Source organism: Drosophila bipectinata, chromosome 3R (assembly GCF_030179905.1).
Source record: "Drosophila bipectinata strain 14024-0381.07 chromosome 3R, DbipHiC1v2, whole genome shotgun sequence".
Classification (NCBI taxonomy): Eukaryota; Metazoa; Arthropoda; class Insecta; order Diptera; family Drosophilidae; genus Drosophila; species Drosophila bipectinata.
In genome coordinates, this window is record NC_091739.1 from 4,888,266 (window position 1) to 4,914,232 (window position 25,967).

A 25,967-nucleotide genomic window follows, 5' to 3' on the forward strand; every position below is an offset into this window, starting at 1 on the left:
TCGCTGAACGAATCCGAATACATGAGAGTTCAAAGTTTCAGCTTGTTGCCAAGCGAAAGAGACGGCTATAGAGGCTGGGGAGCGAAGGAGAGCGGAGATGCGAGGCAGGATGACACAGGATGCTGGCAGAATAGGACTTGAAAGCGCAGGAAGTTATTTAATGAGATTTTCTTTACGTCAAAGATAAGTCGAAGAAGCAATCTGGTGGCCTGCAACTAAGAAAGCCAAAACGGTCTTGTAAAACAATATGCAAAATACACAAGGATACACAAGGATTTGTGGCCGGGCAGGGGCGGGGGAGGGAGTGTTTGTATGCCTTTGTGTGGCATCTGATTGTTATTGTCGAGTCAGCTGAAAAGGATAAGCGCAGAGAGAGAGCTTGACAATTGTTGCACCCACTTGAAATTAAATTAACTTTTTTCGACCCTGTCCATTTTGGAGTGGAATCGCTGTTGCCGCCGCCTCCGACGCCGTCGCCTGCCTGCATTGTTCACGGAAAATCCAACTGTCGCTGACAGTTCGCAGGGGAGGGACTGTTGTTTTGGTATTTGGACATGGTTAACCCAAAAAGACCCCCAAACGAGACCTTACAGAACTAGAGACAATCGGCTGACACCGCCACCGTTGACTGCTCAAATATTGGCTTGGGGTCGCGGCACCAAAAAGAAACCAAAATCAAACTAGCTACCAAAGGAATGAACCTCAAGTGAAACGAATAATAGTTACCTGTGATTACATTGTGAAAACATATAGTCTACTTTAAGGAGTTAAAGGAGGCTGATAACCGTGAAAGATTAGTCAGTTTTTACTTAATACAATATCTTTATACCTACTCAATAATCACTTAATTTAAAAATACTATTAATCCCCCCTATATCTCTCATTCAGTATACCAGGTATCAAAACACCGAAACGATAAGCAAACAATTCACCTTAAAAATGAATGAATGAGGCAATGACGCAAGGAAATATCATTAGCCGCATGTCTTCAAGTTTCATTTTTAATTTTGTACAATATTTCGTAGTGTTCCCTGTTTGAGGTTTGTTTTTGGTGGAGAAAAGATCTTTCTTTGTATATTTTTTCGGTGGTCTTGATCAAATAATTTTGCGGCCAATGCATGTTAAATATTTGTCAACATTTTAAGGCACTTTTCCTTTGTTGCCCTCCTCGGGTAGCCGCTGGCCCCGCCATTCTGAACCAGAAGCAGTTGGCCACTTGAGTTGCCCGTCCGGCGGATTCATCAAAAGAGCAGCCACAGATACACGAGTATGTGGCATTCACATACACACACTCACTCGGTCAAAACGGAGTTAAGTAAAGTAGCAATGATTTCAACTTTCCTCATCTCATGACGAGCACCTCGAGAAGAGGCCTGACTGCCCAACGGCTACTTATTACACCCAAGTCAACACATGTGCCAATGCATCAAGTTGTGGGACACACCATTCTGTCCCAAGATCAACGTTTCCTTGATATTTCAAAAAAGTGTTTTGCATTTAGGTCCATTGATGAATACTCTTAGGGATACTCTTAGGATTATTAATGATGATTATATTATGCTTATAGGGAAGACAATTATCAATTAATGTAAAATAAACCTAAATTTTTAAACATAGTTATAATTAGATATATTATATCTTATATATAGGTTCTATTATATAAGGTACAATATAATTTATATGATGATATAATGTTATATAATTTTCAATCTCTGATCCTCTGAAAATATTCTTTTGAAGTGTGATGGGATGTTAAGAAGAAGATATCCTTCTATAGTAATCCTTGTTTGATTACCTTAAGCCTAGCTGCCTCTTTCATATCCATAGGGCATTCATTATTCTTCATATCTCGATTGATTGATTTCCATTTCTTGCTATGATTTTTGTTGATTTCGTTCCCATTGTTGTTGCCATGCTGCGCATGTTGCCTTGGCTGGTGGTTATTGTTGTGAGCCACTGTGTGCGCGCCTTGTATTGTTTGTACTCCAGCCCACCTCGCCCCAGCCCCAGCCCCCTGCCCTGGAGCTACCCCTCCCCTCCTGTGATCATATCAAGCGTGAAGAGAGTCAGCCAAGCCGTCGACATAATGGACATGTTTCAGCTTTTGTTGTTGCTGGAAGCAGCAGCCGCAGACGAAGTTGTCAGCTTCAGTGCTGCTCAACTAATTTGCATATTTGGTCGCTGAAAAAACACTTTATAAGTGGCCACCCAGGGGACCTGTGTGTGTGTCAGTGTGTGTATATAGGCGCACTTTAAACAAAGTTAAAATGCGAGAAATTGGCCCTGCGCAAAACACCAGTAGCTACACGGTAGCAGCAACATCTACAGCACTACGCCAGCAACTTCTAGCCATCTACAGTTGCCAACAACTGTGACCAGGCCAAAAGGAAGACGTTGTAGGTACTGCCCCCTCTTACTATATAATTTTATATATGTATTTGTGAGTGTGTGTGTGTGTTTCTGCCCTGAGGACACTCTCGCACACAGACAGACTTGGAAACTTGTTTCTTTTGGCCAACTTGTACAACATTGTTGCCGCTTTATGTTTTGCTCTGTACGTGTGTATGTGTGGAAACTATAGCTCCGCCTCCTTTTGTAGGAGGAGTCTGGCCAGAGAAACGAGAGAGGAGCATATCCAGAGAGAAGAGCACTTCCGGCGGAGAGCGAGAGACTGAGGCGCGCGCAATGTCGCTGCCTCAGTCGCACATGCCACGGTCGGCAGCTCTGCCCCTCACGCGCGTACTCAGTTTGTTTCAATTGCAATTATGTTGTAACATTCTAATAGGCCAGCAGGACCCACCCACAAAGCAAAATAATAAAAAAAAGGACCATTCCCAAAATTCCCAGGGGGCTAAAAATTATATTATGTATCAACTACATAGCTTGTATGTTATCATATCATTGCTACATATTGCTACATATCTTTGCAATAATGAACTTATTATTGTCTAATTGATAAATTAAAAATATTTTTAGAAGAATAAATTTTTTTTAATAAATAAACTATTTATTATGATATTCTTAAAGTCTTGGAACTGGGGTAGAATAGGTAATACAGTAAAGAAGTCCTAGAAGTTTAGAAATTTTAAGTTTGAACTTTTTTTTGAACATTTTTGGTTTAATTCATTTACTTGAAACCGGACACATTATTTGAAGAGATTTAAGAAGCCAAATATTTAAAAAAACAAATTTATTAATCTTTCATTTACTTAAAAAATGTATAAGTAGCTAGACCTTAAACTCCTGATCGCTAAAATTAAACGTATATGGAAAGAATTAAACGTATATGGAAGTTTTAAGGCCACCCATTTAGCTCTTTTACAGTTGATGCCTTTTCTAGAACATAACAAACAAATAAACAATTATTTCTGGGCCTGAAATAGGCGCCTTTTTATTCATTTGGATTTTAGCACACACTCCAGACATTTTCGACGGCCTGAAATTGAAAAGCAAGTGGCAATATGCCAAAAACCAAAGCAAAAACTTTTGGGCGACCCTCACCGCTGAAACTAATACATAAATGGGTTGGTGGGGGCGGGGTGGTGCTCCACTCCAAAGGCAACAACAACGACTCTGCCAACTGTGTCAGAAATAGGCACAAGTGTGCCTGTGTGTGTGAGTGGTAAGGGTACCGCCATGCCAACCAGCGGCGAGGTCGCAACAACAACGCTTTTGGTTGGCTATTCCATTAGCAAGGCCCAAAGCTCTCTCACACACAGACACGCATCAAAGAAAAATACAAAAAACCAAAAAAATAAGTAAATTGTGAAACAAAGGCAACAAAGAAAATGAAAGAAACCTCAAACAACCACCAGACCAAATAGCACACTCACACACACACCGCCAACACCACCACCACCACTACTACCCTCGCCACACCACACCACCAATTCAAAAACCAATCCCTGAGTTGCCTCCTTCCACATTGCTCATACGCCGCGTCGCCGCCTCGAGTGCACAATTTTGTATACAGTACCAAATTAGATTTGAAACTTTTTTCTTAATTGCTGGGCGGCTGCTGCCGTTGCTGTTGCTGATGCTGATGCTGCCGCAGCTGCAGGCTTCGCTGCCAACGCTAACGCCAACGCTGACGCCGACGCAAGCAGCTGCGCCGCACAACAAAGGTGGTTGCAACACTCTCCGAATCTGTATATGTACTTTCAACCCTCGATTCGCCAGGGGCTAAAAGTGTGTCTCTCTGTCAGTGTGTGTGTGTGGGTTTGTGATCCGCTTTTGTATTGGTAAATGTTGCCGCTTGCCGCCATTGCTGCTGCTGCTTATTCCTGAGCTGTGCGCTTGGGGTTTTGACCAAAAAGTTGAATCAGTTGCAATCGAGGCCTCAGTGTGTCATGTCGTTAGCGGGCGCGTCTTTCTGAAATTATTTCACAAGTATTTCAAAACTATGATCTATCCCATGGAACTAATTAAATATTAATCGAAAACACCCAAAAATACTAAAAAAAAGAAACAACTGAGAATTACAGAAACAAAGAAAGTGTTAGTGGCAGTGAGTGCTTGAAAGTTCGCCAGTTTCTTACCAAAAACTACAAAAAACTACCATGAGTCTGCCGTCGGGTGTGGACATGCAGAACCTGATGTCGCAACATCCGGTACTTGGCGCCCTGCCACCTGCCTTCTTCCTCCGAGCCGCCTCGGAACGCTATCAACGGACACCCAAATGTGCCCGTTGTCGGAACCATGGCGTGGTAGGTTCTTCAGGACTATTGCAAGCAATAATTCTGGATTTTAAAAACAAATTGTTTTCACAGGTCAGCGCCTTAAAGGGCCACAAACGCTATTGCCGCTGGAGGGACTGTGTTTGCGCTAAATGCACTCTGATTGCAGAACGTCAAAGGGTTATGGCTGCTCAGGTGGGTTTCTAAAAAAAAAATTTGATAAAGCAAGGAGTTATAGCAGATACCATATAATTTTCTTTACTAAAACGTTATCTTCCCAATCTCATATTTTCCAGGTTGCCTTGCGCCGCCAACAAGCTCAAGAGGAAAACGAGGCCCGCGAACTGGGCCTACTTTATACATCCGTTCCTGGCCAACAGAATGGCGGCGACAGCACCACACCCACCCCGCACAGTCCCAACCACAGTGGCAGCGGCGGCTCGGCCAGCGGCGGATCTGGCCAGAACGGCGTCTTCCACGGCGGAATACCATCGCCGCCGAGCGACGGCTTCGATGCCAGCTCCACTACCAATCATCTCCAGCATCCGCAGCAGCAGCCATCGCACCACCAGCAACAGCCACATGCCCAGCAGCAACACAACCACAGCCACCAGCAATCGCAGAGATTCAATGGCAATGAATCCGACACGGATGGACGCACCCGTTCCGAGCACCTGAGCGTGGGCTTCTCGCCCACGAGGACCGAGCTGGACGAGAGTCCCGGTAAGTCAAAGAAGCCAAGCATTCACAGAGAAAACTTAGACAAGTTCGATTAAATGAGATATTAAAGTGGTTCTCAGATGCGTCTTTTAAAGAAGCCATTCTCTTACTTTTCAAACTAAGAGAGTCTTAAAAAAATATATAATGGTTAGGGGGTTATAACTTATTATTCCAAATTGAAAATATTTCATATTTAGTTTTTAAATATTTTTCTCTGTAAATTCCCCTTTTTGCATTTTTGTCATCCAAAGAGCCTGTTTATGCCTGGCCTCGTCTAAGAGTGGTCTTTAAGTCTTGGGTGGCAAGAAAAATTTGTTTTCAATTGTTAAAAAATCAACGGTGCATAAAGTGCCACACTCGCGGTTGCATGTGCATAGCTGCATGTGTGTAAGTGCCGACGTGTGCGAGTGCATGGTGTTGGGTGTTGGGTCCTGGGTGTTGTTTTGACAAAGATTTAGCCAGCCTTGCACTTTGCTAACCGCGCATAAAAATGTCCTGGGGTTGCGTTCATGTGAGCTAGGGGGACCAGGACGTTTACGAGTTCAAATTGCAACAATTAACTTAAAGTACTCGTTAGGGAACCAGTACTTGACTTTACAACCCCTAAAGAGAATCAGATGGTTTAAAAATGAAATCCAGAAATCTTAAGGCCTTGTAATATGTTCCCACAGTTTCCCACACATATCTCACGTATTATACAGAAAAGATTTTCTTAAAAAGAAATCTTTCGGAGAACACACAATAAAAGTTATTGTAACATAATATTATGTTTTTCTACATTATCCCAACTAAGCCAATCAATTCTAACCAGATCATCTTGATTGCCTTGAAACTTACCTTCCCATACAATTCGAGCCCCAAGAAAATGCCAAACTGTTACAAAGTCTAACGGGGCGCAAGGATATCAAAGACCTTTCAACTTCACCCACTCATTAGGACTATCTGCTGTCATGGGGGGTAAGACAACCCCATGCTGAGGGACCTGAAAAGGGCGTAACGTGAGATACTACCCCGCTTAGCTCACTTGTCTTTATTTGTTTGCCTTTTTAAAGGACGATGTTGTTTTATTTTTCCCTCCTGTTTGAGAAAGAAAAACACACCAGATTTCTCACGCGAATCAATCGAAGAAAACCTGTCTATTTAAGTACTAGAATCGTTATTTGCAATGAAACTCTAGACGATTTTACGCTTGAATTTTTATTTTCGGTTACTGCGATTGGGTTTACAAAACTCGGTATTCGATATTGGTATCCACGCACCCTCGACTTAATTAAATTTTCACTGCGGCTTCGTCAACTGCAAAATCAAATAGACAACAAAAAAAAGGTAGCTGAAACAAAAAAAGAAAAAAATATCGTATAGCTTGTTTCATTTGTGAACACACAACAAAAAAATCAGCAGGTTGTCCTAGGTTGGCATGTCAACGTATCCTGTGATCCCTTCCTCCTTCCCACTACTTGTGTTTGCGATTCCCGTGATTACATTTTTTCCCAGTTCTGTATTTGATACTTTTATTTGCTCTGACCTGTCAAGTGGAAAACCGCACAGTTTCCACTTGCAATTCTACCTGGCAGAGAAAGGTGAATAACCAAGGTGTATTACCAATTAAGAGCTCTGCTCTTGTTCTTTGGGGTGTTATATCCTAACCATTAGTCATTAGAATCCCCCGGTTTTTAATTATTATTCTAAATTAAAGTTTTTTTCATATTTATCCACTTGCAGTTTCAAAACGAGGAGCTCCCCTTTCCAATGAAACCGATCAGGACACGGGCTCAGAGTCCGGATCACCCAGCAGTCCCCGGCCAAAAGTGGCTGGTCTGTTCAATCTCACCGCCAGCTTGTCGCCCGCCAGAACCGGTCCGCCCAGCTCACCCGAGTCTGATTTGGATGTCGATTCTGCACCGGATGAGGCCACGCCGGAGAATCTCAGCCTCAAGAAGGAGGACAGTCAATCGCCGCCAAACACACCCGCCGAAAACTTGCATTTACTGCGAACCTTTAGCAGCAATCATGGTCAGGGCTTTATGCCTTACCACCACACGCAGTTCCTGGCCGCCGCCGGACTGCCCACGCACCACCATCCACCGGCCCACTCGCCGCACCACCAACAGTCGCCGCACATGCAACAGCAACAGCAGCCGCACCACCAACATCAACAGCAACAGCAACAACAGCAGCGATCTCCCATTGATGTCCTGATGCGAGTTTTTCCCAATCGGCGACGAAGCGATGTGGAGCAACTGATGCAGAGATTCCGTGGGGACGTGCTCCAGGCCATGGAGTGCATGCTGGCTGGGGAGGACTTGGGGCAGACGCCACCCCAGGTGCCGCCGTCGCCACCCTTTCCCATGAAATCTGCGTTCTCCCCGCTGGTTCCGCCCTCGGTCTTCGGTTCGCCCACACACCGATATCATCCTTTCATGCAGGCCCACGCCAAGAGGTTCCTCTCCGCACCGTATGCCGGAACGGGCTACCTTCCGGGTGTTCTCAGTGCGGCGGATATCGAGCAGTCGGAGTCCAACGGAGCCGGCGGTATCGGATTGGATCGCAGCAGCAATGCCGGGGACTCCCAAGATTGAGGCATCGAGGCGGAGGCCAGCGGCGCTGCCGTTTTCCGGCCTTTCGAGTAAAAAAGGAGTAGCCTCAATGAAATGAGTGATTCGATTTCAAAAAAGGTTTTTAAAACTAATTTAATTTTTCTCGCAAGATGTTTGAAGGCAAGAATTAAATTAGCCATTTAAATGCCTTTATTATATCTAAATTTCCGTGCTTATCCAGTTTCCTCAATTTGTTTTAGATATTTCGAAGAATAAGTGTAAATTATATTTACCCTTAAAATACTAGCTCAAGTATTGTAATATAGACATCGTAATTATAACTATATGTATGTATCAATCGAAAACTTGAACCCAGTTAAGCCATAAGATATATTTGTTTAGACGAAATTAAAAATATAGGATGATGAGATTATTGTGTAAGGGATTATTAAATCGCATCCAATCCAACTAAATGAGATATACGTGTGTACCATAATAAATACGAGCATATAAAATTATATAAAATATCATATTATGTATTAGATAAAAAAACATTTCAAACACTGTGTTAAAGTATTTAATAAATCTAAAAAATAATTCAATAAATTTATAAGAATCAATTCAAAGTACCTTTTATTGGGCCTTAAGTAAATTCCTCTAATTAGTTTCCTTTGTGGAAGCTGGCAGATCAAACCAATTAATACAAATATTTAATTGATTTATTTTCCATAGCCACCACCGCAATTTTACAGTTTTCAGCAGCTAAATAAATATTTAATTTTCGCAGCATGAAAATTTATAATCGTGGGAATTGATTTCAAAACAAAAGGAGTTTACTCCAAAACTCTACCCACAGAACAAAAACGACCAATTATAATGGCCACCCACATTTTGGAATTTTCCAACTGGTCATCACAAAAGCGTAATGGGCAAATAATAATTCAAAGCGTTAATCCGTATCATCATTATCTATTTGCCACTATTCTGAGGCCACTGCCACACGACCCAGCCGCCCCCAAAAAATTACCCAGGATAACTATTCCGCACTGCTGGTGTCTATGCCACACACACACACCAGGCAGGGAAAAGTGTGAAATCCTTTTTCGCATAAACGGGTCGAGCTGTTTTTGTTTTCACTATTCGGACACACGACAGGATAAACAAAATTATAATAAAACTAATGCCCACACAAACACACAACTTACCCAGCCATCGCCCACACTTCCATACTCCTTTTCTGAACATTTTCCGAAATTTTACAATAGCCATCAAGGAAGGGGAGGAGAGGGCCAAATCGGATGGACAATAATATCGGTTACACACATGCCGAGTGCAAATTACAAAACTATTTTCCAACATGCGACTGAATGGATAACAAAATTAAATTATTGGATATCAATTTGTCCATTGTGCGCTTTGCCAAACTCGAAAAGTCAACAGCAACAAGGATGAACCTGGATGTGTGCCCTCGTCCTGTCCCGCTCCTTTATGTGCATATTTATGCATGTGTGCGTGCGTGTGTGTTTGTTGGCAGGACCCCAAACAAGGGACTCTATGTACCATTGTCAGGGCATAACAATGCCGGTGGGTTAGGATAGCGAAACCGCATAGCCACACCGGCCCCTCTCAAATAGAGTGGACAATGGCCAGGACAAAGGCGGAAAGGGAGGCGCAGGAATGGAATGGGGTAGGAAAGGACAGGACACACTGGTGAGCCCGGCTAGTCAGTCAGTCGCTTGTTGGAGGACGAGCTGTCGATAATATCTTAGAGTAGCAGTGGCCCATGTAGTTATAAGCGAACAATGAAGCTGGAGAAGAGCCAACAGCAGAGATGCCAGCTTAGATAAATTCATGGCCAAGTAGAGGGTATGACATAGTTTTTTTTATAGGTAGCGGGTATCATACAGTTGGAAAATGTTTTATGACATCTGGATATTACATACAAATTACAACTTATTTATTTAAAACGTAATTGAACATAAAAGCTTAAGAAGAATAGGTAGGATATATTTTTTATTTATCAGTAAGTCTTAAGATAAAGTAGACTAGCTAGCCATTTAATCGACCTATATAGCCTACATTTAGATTTCAAAAAATATATATTTATAGAAAAAACTATCTAGCCATCACTGCCAAAGAGTTGAAACGGGGGCATAACCAGAAACAGCAGGCAACATGCATATGCTCCTCGAGTGGCGGCACAAAATGCATACAATGTCAGCCATGGAAATTCTTGATAATAGACAATGAATTAATGGCAGTCGATTACCGGAGAGGGGAAGCTAACAAACAATCCAATCCAACCGGCCGAAAGAAATAGACAGATCGAACCTCAGATACAGCCGAAAGGCAATGGGAACAAAATACAAAAGTACAAAAAAATGCGAAAGAAATAGATCAGGGAGAAAGGGGTTTACTCCTGGCAGATGGCACATGCCTCTGGAGAAGTGCCATCAATTAGAGAAAGTCCAAGAAATGGCACACTGGATGTCCCAGCCTGAGGTCACCAGCGAATCCCTGCCCGAAAGGGTTACTTAACAGCTCAAGATTATCCGGGGCATATGTTTTCCTTTTTCGTGGCTAATTCGAGGGTGGTCTGTTGGAGATTTGCCGCGGCATTAGTTTCACTTATTTGTTATTATTTGCTTTTCCGCATTTGAAATGTTTTCTCCTCTGGCGAGTAATTATTTGTTCAAGCCCCACATGAAAGATACAGCGACTCATTGAGCAACGTAACCCAATCTGCGGCTTGTCAAGCGGTGGGTCAGAGGCCATATAGCAACAACTAATTTGGTGGCAGCCCCTGCCACCCCCTCTCCGAAAAAACTGAAAACTTCACCCCAAAAAGAAGCGATGTTGTTTCACAAACAGACAGCGCGGTGAACCGACCCGAAGGATGAGTGAAAAAAACCCGAAAGAAAAGAAAACAAATGCCATTTCAAGTAGCAAACGTGTAAAGTAGGTGGCCTAGACCGTTTTGCCGCCAAAGTACAGTGGAAGCTGTGATTTTATTAGTTGGGAAATATAATATCTTTTATAGAAGTACTTTTCACTTTTTTTTAACAAATTTCCAATGGGGAGTAAGGCAAACAAGTTTTAGTTTTGAAACAAAATATTATTGAATTATCTTTTATCCAATATATTACATTTAATGGAATATATTTAACTATTAACTATTATTTATTATTTAATTATATAGGCAATTTTCATATAAAATATGATTATTTAACATTTTAAAATGTATTATTTATGCTTAATATATTTTTTTATTCTTTACCATTTTAATAAATCAATTGATTAACCTGTTAGTATGAATTGTATATACATACCTATGTATGATAAGTATGTTGAATATTCTTTATGATTAAGTCTAAGAATGACTTATACCACAGTAAAACTACACCGTTCAGTGTTTTATTTATTTTTTATTAAAAATAGAGACTGGGGCAGTTTGTCAGCCAGTCCCAGTCGGCTAATAAGCAGAGAGTCCATCAAAATAGTGAAACCTGCGTGGCCGTCGCCCTTTGTTGAGCAACTGCCATGAAAACGATGAGAAATCAATTTTTTTCGATTCATTTTTATGTGCTGTGTGGTTTGTTTCGGTTTTAATTTTGATTTTCGGTTTTTGGTTTTTGGCTGTTAGTTGTGTTTGCCGCCCAAGCAGCCAGGAAAACACATGATATGACCATTTTGGATGTGGATGTGGCTGAGCATATGAATTAATACAGTAGCTGGGATGGATGCCTAATGGCTCACCCCGAAGACCTGTTCTTTGATGCACTCACTCGGCATTTTGTTTACACAAAATTCATAATTTACATATTGTGTGTGTGTGCTTGTTTTTTTCTTTCTTCCGATTGTTGTCTTTTAAATGATTTTTTACATTTGCTTTTGCCTCCTCAATAGAAGCTGTTCGATTCTTTTTATCCCAGCCGACATGTGAGCTATGTTTCCCCCTGAGTTCTTAATGATTGGGTCGCCGGATAAGGCAACTGTACCTCAGGATATTTATAAATTATTTTCAAAATCGTTTTTAAAAAACCCACCCAAACTATGCAAGTAAATGAGTGCTAAATGGATTTTAAATAGCGTGGGACGCATTCGGGGTTGTTGCACTCCACGAAGGGCCAGGACCCTGGCCATTGTTTGCATATCCCTGAACCTCGTCAAAACGGCTCGGATTTTGATTTGGATTTTGATTTTTGAACTGCGTAAATGTCACGTGTAGCCGTCGTCTGTCGCCTGTCTCTGTGGTTGACATCAACGTGTGAGCCGAGCGGAAAGTGGTTCGGCTGGGTGGTTTTCTGGGCATCTAAGTGGTTGGGAGGTTGGGCGCGATGGGGTTAACCATCAAGTTAAAAGTGCGATAAATATCTAAATGCCTTGATTTGCGTCATCAAGGGGCGTTGTTGTTTGTCCAACAGTTTTTTTGTTTGTACTGTTGTGAGTGTGTCGATTCCTTTGTGTAGGACACGTGAAATACTCTGATCTCTCTGAACTGAACTGACTTGCCATTGAATATAATTGGCACGTGCTAGTTAAGTAAAATGTAAGGGATTTTAAAGGACATTCGTATTGTTTGATGGTTTTTTAATTGGTTGTGTTAGTTTATAAATGAAACAAGAAATCTTAACTAATCAGGAATAACAATCACTGGTGCTCCCCTCAAACACCTATGTAAGTATAAAATAAAATGAAATTGCTCTGCAATTGAAATGCTCAAAACTAAAAAGCAATTCTCTCCACTATAGCCCAGCACTTGAGCCACAAAGGGCGGATAAAAAACAAACAAAATACAAAATACAGAATACAAAATACAATATGCAAAATAAATGCTCAAATAATAAAGAGAGCGACAGCCACCGGAGAACACAGCACGAAAATGGCAACGTAACTCAAGAGCTACTCCAAAAACGAACGGAGGAACAAAGGAGCAGCCCAAAGTGTACAAGCGAGGGGGCGACACGGAGGGGGGAGTGGCGACAGGACGAAACAATAAGGACACACACATGCACATACGCGGCGAGTGCAAAAAATATTATTTAAAATAATATTAAAATAAAATAAAATGTCAGACACTGAAAATGGTCAAAAGAAAAGTCACCTATAGTGGAAAATTCGCGAATAAGGATCTTCTCTCTTTTTATCCTTTTAAAAAAGAGAGGGAGGAATAAAAGCCTGGCACGGGGAAGGTGGCAGGAGGGCTAGGGTGGGTGGCGTCAGTGAGGCGACAAACGGCCAGCAAACTAAATAAAAAATAATAATGGAAGTTATACATTTTATTTCACAGAAGGACAGCCAAGGACTCGAGTCCAGGACTCACTGGCAACCCCTTTGGAATGTTGACAGCAACAAAAAAATAAAGAAATATATTCACACACACACCCATATACATACATATATAATCAAATAAAACTGAAAAGGACTCGCTTTTGTGCGCTTTGTTTGTTCGAGTAGTTTTCTGTTTCTCTGTGCCTGCGCCAGTGTGCGTGAGCTCAAAGGAAATAAATGTATTGTATTTGGAAGCGCAGCTACAAATAAAATTTTAATCAAAATGTAGTTGAGTGTTGAAGGGTTGTTCTCCGATTGTATTCCGCCCCTCGGTCCCTCTTCCCCTTTTTGTGAATTTTCCTATATGTGTGCGTTCGTGAATTGTTTCTGTCAATCAGCAGCTTCAGCTTCTTTTGTTGCTGCTGAAGGATACAACTGATATTGATTTCGAGTTGTGCCGCAAAGCACAATGGTAGGACAGCCAGCGGCAGCCAATGGGAAAAGTTTCAAAGATACGACACACTCACACACGTCCACCAATATAATGGCAGCCGGAAACGCTTACCCATACACTCATAACGACCACTTCCAGCATAGTTTCATAATTGCGAAAGGAGCGCAGCAATGTCGATGACTGACAGTCCTGGCCATTTGGCCTGCTTGGCCCGTCATAATTGCATAAATAGGTATTTAATATAGACACAGTGCAGATCAAAACGGTAATTACACATCTGGTATATTAAAATCTTTACAAAATTTTGCGTAACTATAAAATTTAAAGAGTTTAGCTATAGATTATATTATAATTCTGATCTATAAAAATACATACATTTTATTGTCCTTGAAGGCTTATAACTTTAATTATAAACACTTTAGATGTGTGCTCATTTACATAACTCTATGTTGTAGGTTGCCTTGTTACTTCGTCCTGCGAGCGGCATGCGACTTGTTTTTCTTCCACTGCCAGAAGTTCAAACTCTGTCCCAGTTGGTGGCAAATTTCATTTGAATGCGGTCGAAAATGCTTGTTGGCATTGCACACCACCGGGGGGTGCTTCTATCTGAACCCCACCCGAACCCAATGCCAGAGTCTTTTAGAAACTCAATTAAAATGGCATTTAAATCATGCGAGCTTCTAGTTCGTTTTCCTCCAACACCCCGAATCCAAATTCTTGGACAACTCTCGACTCAATCGTCTTGGCTTGACTGGCTGGCTGGCAGGCAGGCCTTTGTTTTACATTTTTCGGTCTGCCTCCACTTGGAATTGTTAATAATTTGTAATGACACGCGCAGTTAGCCGAATGCGTCCTGCCAATGGTTAATGTTTATCGCTTCTTAGACCGTAACCGAATTAGGTCCGACACAAAGGATGCAATCCCAGCGAGTCCTGTATCCTTTGTCTGTAACCCATGCCAGGGAGCATTCGTCTGGAAATGGGCGTATGTCTGCAATTTACGCAGATTTTTATTCAAATATTCCGTCTGATCCACGGGATGCTGTAGCAGAAATCGACAAAATATTGTGCAAAAAAAAACACAAATAAAATTGGGAACAAAAAATTGTTTTTCATATTAGAACTCAATGTTTTTTTTATGAATACGGAGAGAAAATGAGGAGTTTTAAATACATACTCTCAATCACTGTGGAAGGCAGTCCTCACTGTGGGCAAAGACACTATATATAGCCAAAGAACTAACAATAACAGTCTGAATGAATTATACACCAATCTAATGGTATTGCATTAATTAGATTATTTTTGTCAAAACATTTGCCAAAAATATATGATCTTATATATTATATATGATATATATATGATAGAGAGATTTTAATTAACTAAATTTGGGCTAAGGGGGACGAAGTATTTTTAATCTACAACATTTTAATTTTGAGCCCAATCCCAATCCCATTTGACAATGTTTTGACTTAAAAATTTTTAAAAATTTCTTAAATTATAGACTAAATAGATTTTGATGCACATTTAATGGAAATCGAACCACAAGTTATTTAAGAAACTCCACTTGAGAATCTTGAGATTAAAATTAAAGAAGATATAGACGTTGCGGGGGGCATATATGAATATCCCGTGTTTTGCATGGGGAGCCACTAAACAAGTTTTTGAAAGTTTTTCTATTTATTGCAAAACGTTCCAAAAAATATTTAAGGTGCGGATCGAATTAAAATTGGCTAATGAATAGACATTTCGAGGGGTATATAGAATCTCTGATTTTTCTACGACACAATTAATAAAATGTGTAATATTATAATTATTTTCTCCTTTTTAAGAACAAAGGAATTCCTCCGATCGAATTTCACTAGAAGCCTTCAGGGACTGGTTGATCAGTGCAAGGTATACGTGGAGTGCCACGGCTATGATATAGCATTTTATTCTCCCTCAACCGAAGACGTCGAGATACATCGCAATCGGGTATTTTGGGGATTCCATAGATAAAGATATTAAAGGTCACGAATCCGGTCGGTTGGTTTTTGATGCATATATGTATATACACATATATTTGAAGAATATATATACTTTATAGGGTCGGAGATGTCTCCTTCACTGCGTTGCACACTTTTGGACAAAATTATAATACCCTCTGCAAGGGTATAAAAATATGTATTTATTTTTTTCCTAAATGAAGGTATTTGTATATAAGTAATATATCAGAAAAAAAAATTTATAATTATATCAATAAAAATCTATTATAAGTATTAAAACTAAACATCAAAAACTATTTTACACAGCACGTGTTTATTTTCACTTCCTTTTTTTGCACCTGCCAAATAAAACCAGTTCTTAAATAAGATAAGATTAGTTTTTAATGTGTAGAGTGTCACTGTTTTATGTGTCTCTTGTTTTGGACGTTTCCTGCGGATTGGTGGATCAACGTATATATACATATAATAAAATTATATATTTTTTATTATGAAATTTATATGTGCATGTCAAAATACAATATTAAATATGCTTTAAAAGTATATCCCCTTATCGGATATCCCCTTGAAATATTTTCTTTTAAAAAATATAAAAGGATATCATTCAACACATTAACGACTTCATATTGCCACCGCAACTATGCCGAATGGGGGAAAAAAGAATCTATCTGTAACTGCAGGCGAGTGGGGCAAAAAAACACATTTGCATATTTATATTTTGGTTATATGCCCTGCCTGCTGACTGCCAGCTATAACATTAGCATTTCTCAAAGGGATAATGGGCCACCGACTCCCCCAACCTGCCAGCACCCTTTACCCAATCCAGCAGGCAGAACCTCATTCCTGGCAAAGTCGTTTGGCATTTTTCCGCTCACATTTTCACGTACTTTTTGCGGAAAGAGTTTGGTGGGGAGCGAGGAGTGACAATCATTTGTTATGCGCTTGTCTTAGAGGGCGTGTGCATGTCCTTAAGAGCCTCGTTAACAAAGTTATTTTGTCTTTTATCGCCCGCTGCTCGGTTCTGGGCGATGTCGGAACATAATTTGCCATGTGCCGCATTAACTTGTTCGCATTTCTATTTGACGTCATACATACACACCCATGTCGCTCTCATATGTGGAGTCTATTTGACATAGTACAATTTATAACTTGGCTCGTGTTGGCATCCACGGCGTATGAGTGATATGAATGGTACGGAAATGCCTTGTCATTCTGTTGCAGCTGTGACTTGGGGCTTCTGCGAAAGATACCACTCACGGTCTCGCCCACACGCACAATTAATCTTTTGTCGAAGAAGCACTTAATTGAATTGCTCCAGCCCGGGATGCCAAATATCAATTACATCCGAACAATTGTCCAAACAAAAAGAACCACTGCGAGTAGGAAGTACCAAGTAATGCGGCCTATAATTGAATTACAATTTCATAAAAACCCCGAAGTGATAGATTCCGTGGAAACCGCGAACTTGGGTGCAGGATACGTCCCAAATCAGAGAAAAGAAATTCAAGATGCCACGCCTGCGCATCCAACCTCCGACAATTGCAATTGGCTTCGGTTTCGGTAAACTATACGTTTCGGTATCGTATGGGTATCGAATAATAAAGAATGCTTACAACTTTTTAACACATTGCACAAAGACCGCGAACAAAGGGCACACATTCACATACAGTTTGTTGTTTGAGTATTTTCGTCCTGTATAATTTGTGTAAAAAGCAAGTTCTTTGTGGGCACTCGCGTGTTCATTGTGGCTCCGATTATTGAAATGCACACATAATGCCAACAAAACGAAGTTATGTGTAAAGTATACATGTACAATACATAAGTTTATATGTTCAAGTGATTGCCGGCGCAAATTCTTCCATTGTGAGGGCTTTGCTTCGACGAAAAAATGGAAAACGTTTCAAAACGCAGGCGCAGCCCTCACATAATGGCCGACGATCTCAAGCTAAGGTACACTGTGGGAAAATGTTAATAAGAAAGAAAGAATCTACATTTCAGAGAGCTTTAATGGAGACTAAAAATTGCTAAGAAAATAGTATAATTTCCGCTCATTTAATATTTTATTTTAATGAATATGTTTCTTCCAGTGCTATGTAGGTCCAAAGGAGCGGGGGCTGGCATTTAAAGTGTAGATGCTTTGAAAGCTCCGGGAAGTACACTCAATTCCAGGAAATTTAATCCTTAAATGGTGAATATAATATACATTAAAATCGTTTGAGCTCGAGTCGCGGCCACTTCAAAACTGACTTGAAATGCAGGCATATGGAAAGACGTCTTATGTAGCTAAATGAGAGTCGAAAATCAAGGAGACGAGAAACCGTTTTAAATTTAAAGAAAATTATTATTAAACTAAGAAACATCAATTTCTTGTCTTAAAAACTGAATAATTAACGTGTTATTTAATTATACCTAAGCATAAAATAGATATTTTCTTCCTTTGCTTACGCATCTCTCACCATCAACCTTTATCAATAAATATAAGACAAATTTCAATTCTCAATGATGTGTCGCCACCCACAAACAGCCACCTCGTTTATTTATACAATAGCACTCGAGCATAATTCAAAATGCCAGTAAAACATATTTCCAAGCTCAAACCCAGGGGGGAAATGGGGGACGGACCGTCATAGCCGGAATTTCTGCAAAAGTATTTCAAGCGAAAAATCACACTTTGACATTGTCTGCCAGCCCATTGGAATGGAGATGAAGATACTCGGGAATGGGGTCGACTGCAGGGGAGATGGATGGGTGGTTCATCTGCTGGTGTTTTCGGTCAAATGTCGACGGCAGTCTGCCATAATTATTGCCAATAAACGTCGACCCGTCCCACCAAAGTTTCCCCTTCAACCAGAAGGCATTCCCCCAGCTTAACGCCCTTTTTTTTATTTTTGTTGAAAAGCCAGGGGCCACGGGCGCAAAAACACTTTGTAATATTTAGGCCGGGAAGAGGTGGATTCCTCACTAAACTGGGGTCGTCACACCGTAAAAAATAAGGCTCTTAGTCATTCTACAATAAATGAAAAACATATTTAAAAGTGTTTCTTTAAAAAAAAAAAATGTATTATGCTTTTTTTATGCGAAAAATTTTAAATATTTTAAGCCCAGTGTGGCTGTGCCTAAAAATGTCAATTCGTTGGGGTCGGTGGATTCGTATCTGTTACTGGTGGTGGTTGCTAAATTCTGAATGCTCGGTTGTTCGGATGCTCGGCAGTGTCTGTGGGTGACATTCCCGAATTTCATTTGCCAGGTCAGCTCAACCGCAACCGCCCATCAAATTTCGTCACGGAAAGTGTGTAAATAAGTTCATTACACACATTCGATTGGGTGAGCAGCCTCCCCCAACTCATACCTGAGATAATTACTTCTGAATCTGCTGCCAGGTGTCTGCTTGCCAAATGGTAATTAAAATTTTCCGAATGTATCTCGAATGGCAACACAATTATTTAATTCAATTTCCGAGCCACGCTAAACTGACTTTCCTTGGCAAATACAAATCAAATGTTGGTGAGTTTTCAAAAACCCGAAAACGATTTAAGGATTGGGAGTCTAGAGAATGGGCTTGTGGTGGTTTTTCAATGCATTGTGTGCCTGTGACCGCTGGCCAAGGATAACTGTCTGAGCCTGGCAAGACAAATGGGGGTGCAAATCGTTTTTGGAACTCACTCACTCATCACTGACCCGAACCCAGAATCCAAGTCGAGCTGTAGCGGATGCATTTAATTTATTATTAGAATTATTTATGACAAACGGTCGGAGAGGGGTGATATAAAAGCAGTTATTGTTAAGTTTATTAAAGCAGGCCAACGATCCAAAAAAAGGGGTGCAACCAAACCAGAAATTTAGCACAGTGGTTGTGTTTTAAGATACTGATCAGGTCAGTTGAAAATCAAAAGGTTATTTAAGCATTACTAATAGGAACTGAAAGAAATTGATTTTAAATTTTTAGAGCTGTGAGGAACTTAATGTGTAAATTACTCCATTAAAAGACAACGAGAAAAATTAAAAAAAATATATGTAGAATTATGAAACTAATCAACCAATATAGTAAAATGTATTACCCACTGTATTTATTCGGTTTTGACAGACCAACTTTATTGTTGAGGAGGGAAGAGTGCCAAAAATATGATTCTGCTGCAAAAAATGATCAAAAACAGCCAAAACGCATAATTCATGCATCAGCAACATGATACTTCAAATAAAGTGCAGACCAAAGGAATAACGACCCAAACTGACCACCAATAATACACACACACACCGCACACTTGAGCCCATAACAGGATAACAATTTATCACAAAAAAAGAAAAGAAAAATAGAAAAGGAAAATAGAAAAAGGATAATGTATACAGCCTAGGTTTTTTGTAACCAGCAGGCGCGGGTTGAATTTGTTTTCAATTTGTAAAAGTGAAATATGTTTTGGTGACATTAAGCTGACGGAATCAGGATTAGATGCAGCATCCTGCGAGGACAATGGGCCATCGCTATCCTTTATGAGCGGCACGTGCCCATCTTTCAACTCGACGCTGGTTTTTTACTTTTCATTAAGTAGCAAAATTTTTAAACATTTGAAAATGTTGTTATCCCCGCCGCTGGAGAGTTATTTAAAATTTAATTTGGCGTTTGATTCTCTGGATTCTCTGGTGTTGGCATATGCCAGTATTTTCCCCCGTAAAGGATTAGGAACTTCCTCCTCACCCTCGCCGATCCTTAAAAACAGGCACGAACTGAACTGGCAAATAACTTTCCTTTCGGCAACAAGCCCAAGGAGGCTGCCAAGGATATAGAAGGAATCGCGACAAGTCAGGACATTTTTATGCAAATTTATCTCATTACGTTGGCACTTCTTGTTGCCGCTTGCAAAGTTATTTTCCAAGTGAATTTAATTAAATTAAATTAAATATTCAACACATGGCCGCCTAGCAAGAAAACTTTTGCGTTTCCTCCTTCTTGGTTTGGAAAATACCTTAAGATTACCCCCTTCGGGCGTTAATTAATATTTATATTCAATATTTATGCAGTATAACCACCTAATGGAAATTAAGTAGTTTCGGCACGTAAAAGGGTTTCGGTCATGTCAAGTAATTAAAACTATATGAATTCATGGAAGACAAAGAAATTTTAATGGAAAGTGAGTGTGTCTTATGTTTTTGAGGGATATGCTGAAGTAGAAAGACGCCAAATGGTATTCATTTAGTGACTTTTAGGAACGAAAATTATTGAAATAAAAGTTATTTTAAAAAACATTTCATAAATTCGCTAGGTCGGCTTTTAGACTTATGTTTTGTATCTGATCCTGATGGTACTGCTCTCTCCAGAGTTTTTCCCCTTTCAACCCCAGAGGATCCATATTACCCCACGCTGAAGGTCTCAATCGAAACCACTCCTGGTATCGATCAGATGTCTCCGATCTCTCCGTGCACTGATCTTAATGTCACTTTAGAAAAATTTTATTTTACTTTAAAAACATTTTTTGACTTATGTGTGCCATGGAAATATCCGTCCGCTTCAACAAATCCTCCTTGGTTTACAAGGTGGCTCACTAACCTAAAAAAAAAAAAAAAATAAGCTTTTACTTAAATATAAAAAAACTTGCAGTAGTGTTGATTTCTCAAGATTTAAATCAATATTACCCATTTGAAAAATACCTTTATATTCAGCTGTCGCCTTATAAAATCATAACAAGTGCAAACCTTTTATTTTAGTGGTTTAACCGCGATTAGAGCACCTAGGACAAGTACCAGCTGCTTCTACCCCCTCCCACATGCAACTACCATTTCCGCAGGACTCTGGACTCTTGTTCCTTTTGAGATCCAGACAAAGCCCTTGGCGGAGCAAGGCCAGCAATTATTTGTGGCATTCGTTCAAAGGAATTGTTTGGCTTTGCTATATCTTTTAAATACAATTTATAAAGCACGCGCCGATGCACGGCGATGGAAAGTAAGTGTGTAAGAGGGGCAGGATGTGGGGAAGGGGGGGCTTGGAGGCGGGACAAAGGCAGCAGGACTCGGAGGCTTACAATGGGCCAGATAAGAAGGCGGCCATTTTGTTTATGCGCCGCGCACAAAGAAAGCAGCATTAACAGGCGAGTCAAGAGGCGGTTGCACAGAACCCAGGGAGCAGAGTGGAGGCCGGGTGGCGCCTCTCGCTTTTTAGTGCGAAAATAATTGTAAAATCTGTAAATGCAAAGGTTTCCAGTGTTATTTCCTTTTTAGCCGGGCCCACACAAAGGTAACAACACAATGGAGCCGGCTCTTCAGGAAGAAAGGCAGAAAAATCGCCAGCGAAAACTGACGCCTTTGTGCGAGATTTGCGCAAATACCGCAGGGTCTCTGTGTGTGGTAAAATTGCAATTTAATTGCATTTAAATTGCTCGCAATTTCGTAAAAAAAATGAAATGAAAGCGAGGCAAGTGAAAGAAGAAATAAAATCAGCAAGGAAAACAAGCAAATAAAAATAAGCATTTAGAGAAGGGGAAGAACTAACAGAAGAATTTGGATGATGAACTCGAGTGGATATTTCATTTCGCAGGCGAATCAGTCGAGTGGAAAAAAGGTACTACTCTAAGGAAAATGTATCTAAAGGATGCACGCACACACATCCCAGGTCTTTGTGCGGGAGGGATGCACTTGAGTCGGCCAGTTGATATCATTATTTGTTTGCCATTTCAACAGGGACACGAACATGTGTGTAGAAATGTCCCCGCAGCGTTTATTTTGATTTTATGCCGGAATAAACGCAAATAAACAAATTGGATATCAAAACGATAAACTCAAGTGAGGATGTACAAGACGGTTTAAAGGCTAGACAGATTTTTTCCCAGGCATCATTGTTGGGACGGCGGATGAGTTATGATCCGAAGATAAGTATCTATTAGTTGGTAAGTACGCTAATTGCAGAAGGCTTTCCATTCGGCAGCTCTAACCCCTTCTAGCAGCAATTGTTTGGCGCGCCTGCAGGCAACAGATTTATGGGCCTGGCTGCATCACCTTGGTTATTTAATTTGGTTATTGTATTCATTGACACAAAAGCCAAACCAGCCAGCAGCCAGCCAGCCGCCTGCTGTGTGTTTTTTGATGCCTTGCCAACTGCCAGGAGCAAATAAACGCGGAAAAACAAAGGAGTTGTAGCCTCCCAACACCGGTTGGAACTGCAAGAAAAACGTTTTTTTACATAGACAGAAGATTTGTTTATAATTCTGTATTCTGTTTATAAGTATATTTAAAGTATGAGCCTTCTCAAGTTTGGAAATATACATCTCTGAAATTAAACAAGACAGATAAAAACACCTGGATGGGTTTTTTGAATTTCAAAAATTCATTCATAAATTCCAAAAACATATGTATCTTTATGATTATTACATATAATTAAGTATTCAACGATTAATTTTTTATAAGGTTTTATTTCTCCAAGTGTAACTATTTCAAACACCACACTAAAAATCCTGGCTAAGCCAAGCCAGCAATGTGTTTTAGCTGAGTTTATGAATAAAATTACACAGGACTTATGGTCGGCAGGATACGGCAGGTCAAAACGAATCCGAATAGAAATGGAAATATTAGGGAAACATGGGGGAAAGGAAAAAGCATAGAGAGAGTGGGCATATTAGGGAAACATGGGGGAAAGGGAAAAGCATAGAGAGAGTGGGCACATATCAACGCCAACAATGGATAATAAGCGTATCCACTTAATGGTTGCCAAGGTGCAGAGGGGGAGCAGGCGCAGGAATTACTGGTATTGTGGATCTGCGAGTGCCAAACACGCGGTCAACTGCCAATGAACAATGCCAAACGGAGAAGGCGGAGGGGCGTGGTGGTTTCGTGGGTGTGTGGGTGGGAGTACGTGTGTGCCAAAAATCCTTTGGCCGTAATCAAGCGTAAAATAGCACAATGACTATCTACAATATATCTGGGACAATGGAAGACACAGGCTGCAGGCAGGAGGAAAGCTGGCGATTGTCAGATAAAAAACAAAAGGATTTTACAGCAGGCTTATACAACCATACACCTAACCAACACGAGTGTATTTATACACATATAGGTATATACATACAGGTTAATGAGTGGCATACCAGTGCCAGTAGAGGAAGGGGGCGTGGCACTGCGTACAAGGAAAACAGATAAAACAGTTACAAGAAGCAGACTGCTCAGAACGAACCAAAGGGGGGCGATTGAAAAGTTTCAGATTGAGAACTTTGTAAAACCAAAAATATACATCAACCTTTTAATCAAGAAAACTTTTTTTTATTATATAAAATTTGTTTCTAAGCAATACTTATTTTTTTTATTCCTAAAACTTCCTAAACAAAAATGGCACTCCGAACCAGACTATGGCCAGATAAAACCCTATCTGGATGCTAAAAAATGAGCTCATTCAACATGACATTTTTAATTTTAAATATTAATTATATAATTAAATTCTAGGAATTCCAGAATTTGAACACCATTTAATTCCATATCTGACATATAAGTAACTTAACGATCAGAAATGTCTCACCTTTGGTATTTTACCCGATTAAGGTTGAGACTTTTTATCAAAATTTATATGAGACATTGATCTTGAGCTATGGGACTATATTTGTAACCTTAAAACACACATTTCAGGAGAATTTATGCCATTTCATGCCACTTTTTTTTGGGAATTTTCCAATCATTATCAATGAGTCTTTTCTTGATTGGGAGAGCTAGCGAAATTCTGCACATAAGTGATTCAAATAATTGGATGAGTGCCGATAAGACAAGCCAATAGAGAACAATCCCTTCGAATGGTACCTCCCTCTGAGTAATCTTTTGGCTCGCTTGAAAAATATCATCCCAGTACTCATCATTCACTAAACCGTCTCTGATTCGCGCGGAACAATGAACACGGATCTCATTTCTGGTTTAGTTACGGACTATAAAGTAATGACTTGGAACTCAGATGGTTATAAATTGCAGCAAGTTTTGGATTCATTTTTGAGGAACCCATCCTTGAGTTTGGCTTTAGTGCAAGAAAGTGGAAATGTTGCTAGGCAAAACCCAGGCCAAGTCATTCAACAAAATTTAGAGGTACAAATACTCCTAATAAGAAAATTTAAAAATAGTATCTTTATTGCCTTTAAGTAATAGTTTCAAATACTTAATCAAAGTTTAATCCTATTTTTCATTTGAAATAGTTTACTATGGCTGATGGTGAAAATGCATTTCAATGCGCCAATGATGGATATTATGAAGTTCGGCAGTATTTTAATCAAGGAACCCGTTTATATATTTATTTTTTCCCCGCAGCCGAAAATGGTAAATACAATAATCTCTCATATTCTATCGATACGTGCCCCAACCGGATTTCCTAGTGAAGTGAATTTATACAATCACCCTTCTGAACAAATTTTTGCACGATTTTATTATCCACTGATTTAATTCAAACTTTAATTTTAGTTCTACAAAAATTGGGATTGACCTTTGTAACCAGGCAACCGGCAACAGAGATACTATACTTCGTGTCTCTGCACAATCACCAAGACTGTTTTGATCGCCGCGGAAGTCCTTTTATAAATCGTCCCATTCCGGGATTGGTTTTTGGCAACGACATTTTTCTTAATTTCCATGCTGAACCCTCTGCAAACAACGAAGTTTTAATTCAACTACGATCCATTAAATCTTTTATGAGTGTCTACAAACCCAATGCTTCCTGGATGCTAGGCGGCGATTTCAACCGCGAGCCTAGTGGAGTACAATCTGGTTTGGCCCAAAACCATGAGCGATTAATTCACCCTTCCCAAAATACTCGCCGTAATCGCATAATAGATTACTTTATATATGGATCCGCAGATCAAAATATCTTCGCTCTAATGAACAGACCTCATACAGCAACTATTAATGCTAATTTGTTCTCAGACCACTATGCTGTAGATTTTAACCCCGCCCCAAGAAGAGTAGTAGGTTAATAAGTAAGTTAATAATAAATATAACTTACTCCACACCGTTCATGAATTTTAAACTCAAACAATTTATAATAAAATTTTTTTCAATTGTATTTAATAGCATGTACAACAATAAATACTTTTATTATTATTAATTAAGTTCTTTATATTTTTATTTTTTTTCAATCATTAATCTGAAGTCGTTCAGTACTTATCGGCCATGAAGACGCTAGGTCTAGAAAGAAATTTCTTCAAACTTTAAACTTGATAATATTGAACCGCTCATTTGATGAGTATATTATCAGTTGGGAGAGTAAACAAAATTATGTACAAATCTGGTTTTGAATGTTTGTACGAGTGCCGATAAGACAGGTCAGCAGAAAAAATCCCTCGAACAATTTCACTTTCTGGGGCTCGCCTGAAAAATATGATCAC

The 25,967-nt window shown here is 40.0% G+C and overlaps 1 protein-coding gene and 1 long non-coding RNA gene across 2 annotated transcripts; both read left to right on the forward strand.

The window, feature by feature from the left end:
- The first annotated feature begins 4,487 nt into the window (after nucleotides 1–4,487).
- dmrt99B (doublesex-Mab related 99B) lies at nucleotides 4,488–8,029 on the forward strand. Its single transcript, XM_017244471.3, has 4 exons — nucleotides 4,488–4,706; nucleotides 4,770–4,871; nucleotides 4,973–5,399; nucleotides 7,119–8,029. The coding sequence occupies exons 1-4, from the start codon at nucleotides 4,560–4,562 to the stop codon at nucleotides 7,973–7,975; spliced, it is 1,533 nt and encodes a 510-aa protein (XP_017099960.2). The 5' UTR covers nucleotides 4,488–4,559; the 3' UTR covers nucleotides 7,976–8,029.
- Nucleotides 8,030–24,503: 16,474 nt separating this feature from the next.
- LOC108127428 (uncharacterized) lies at nucleotides 24,504–25,602 on the forward strand. The gene is made up of 3 exons (XR_011443250.1): nucleotides 24,504–24,678; nucleotides 24,786–24,906; nucleotides 25,048–25,602. It is a non-coding gene; the product is annotated as an uncharacterized lncRNA (long non-coding RNA).
- Nucleotides 25,603–25,967: the final 365 nt, after the last annotated feature.

What these genes read in the sequence shown, in the direction of transcription:
- dmrt99B (XM_017244471.3), top strand. Translation starts at nt 4,560, where the DNA reads ATGAGTCTGCCGTCGGGTGTGGACATGCAGAACCTGATGTCGCAACAT. An exon ending in GTTGTCGGAACCATGGCGTG is followed by an intron (nt 4,707 to 4,769) that starts GTAGGTTCTTCA and finishes TTGTTTTCACAG; the next exon opens with GTCAGCGCCTTAAAGGGCCA. An exon ending in AAAGGGTTATGGCTGCTCAG is followed by an intron (nt 4,872 to 4,972) that starts GTGGGTTTCTAA and finishes CATATTTTCCAG; the next exon opens with GTTGCCTTGCGCCGCCAACA.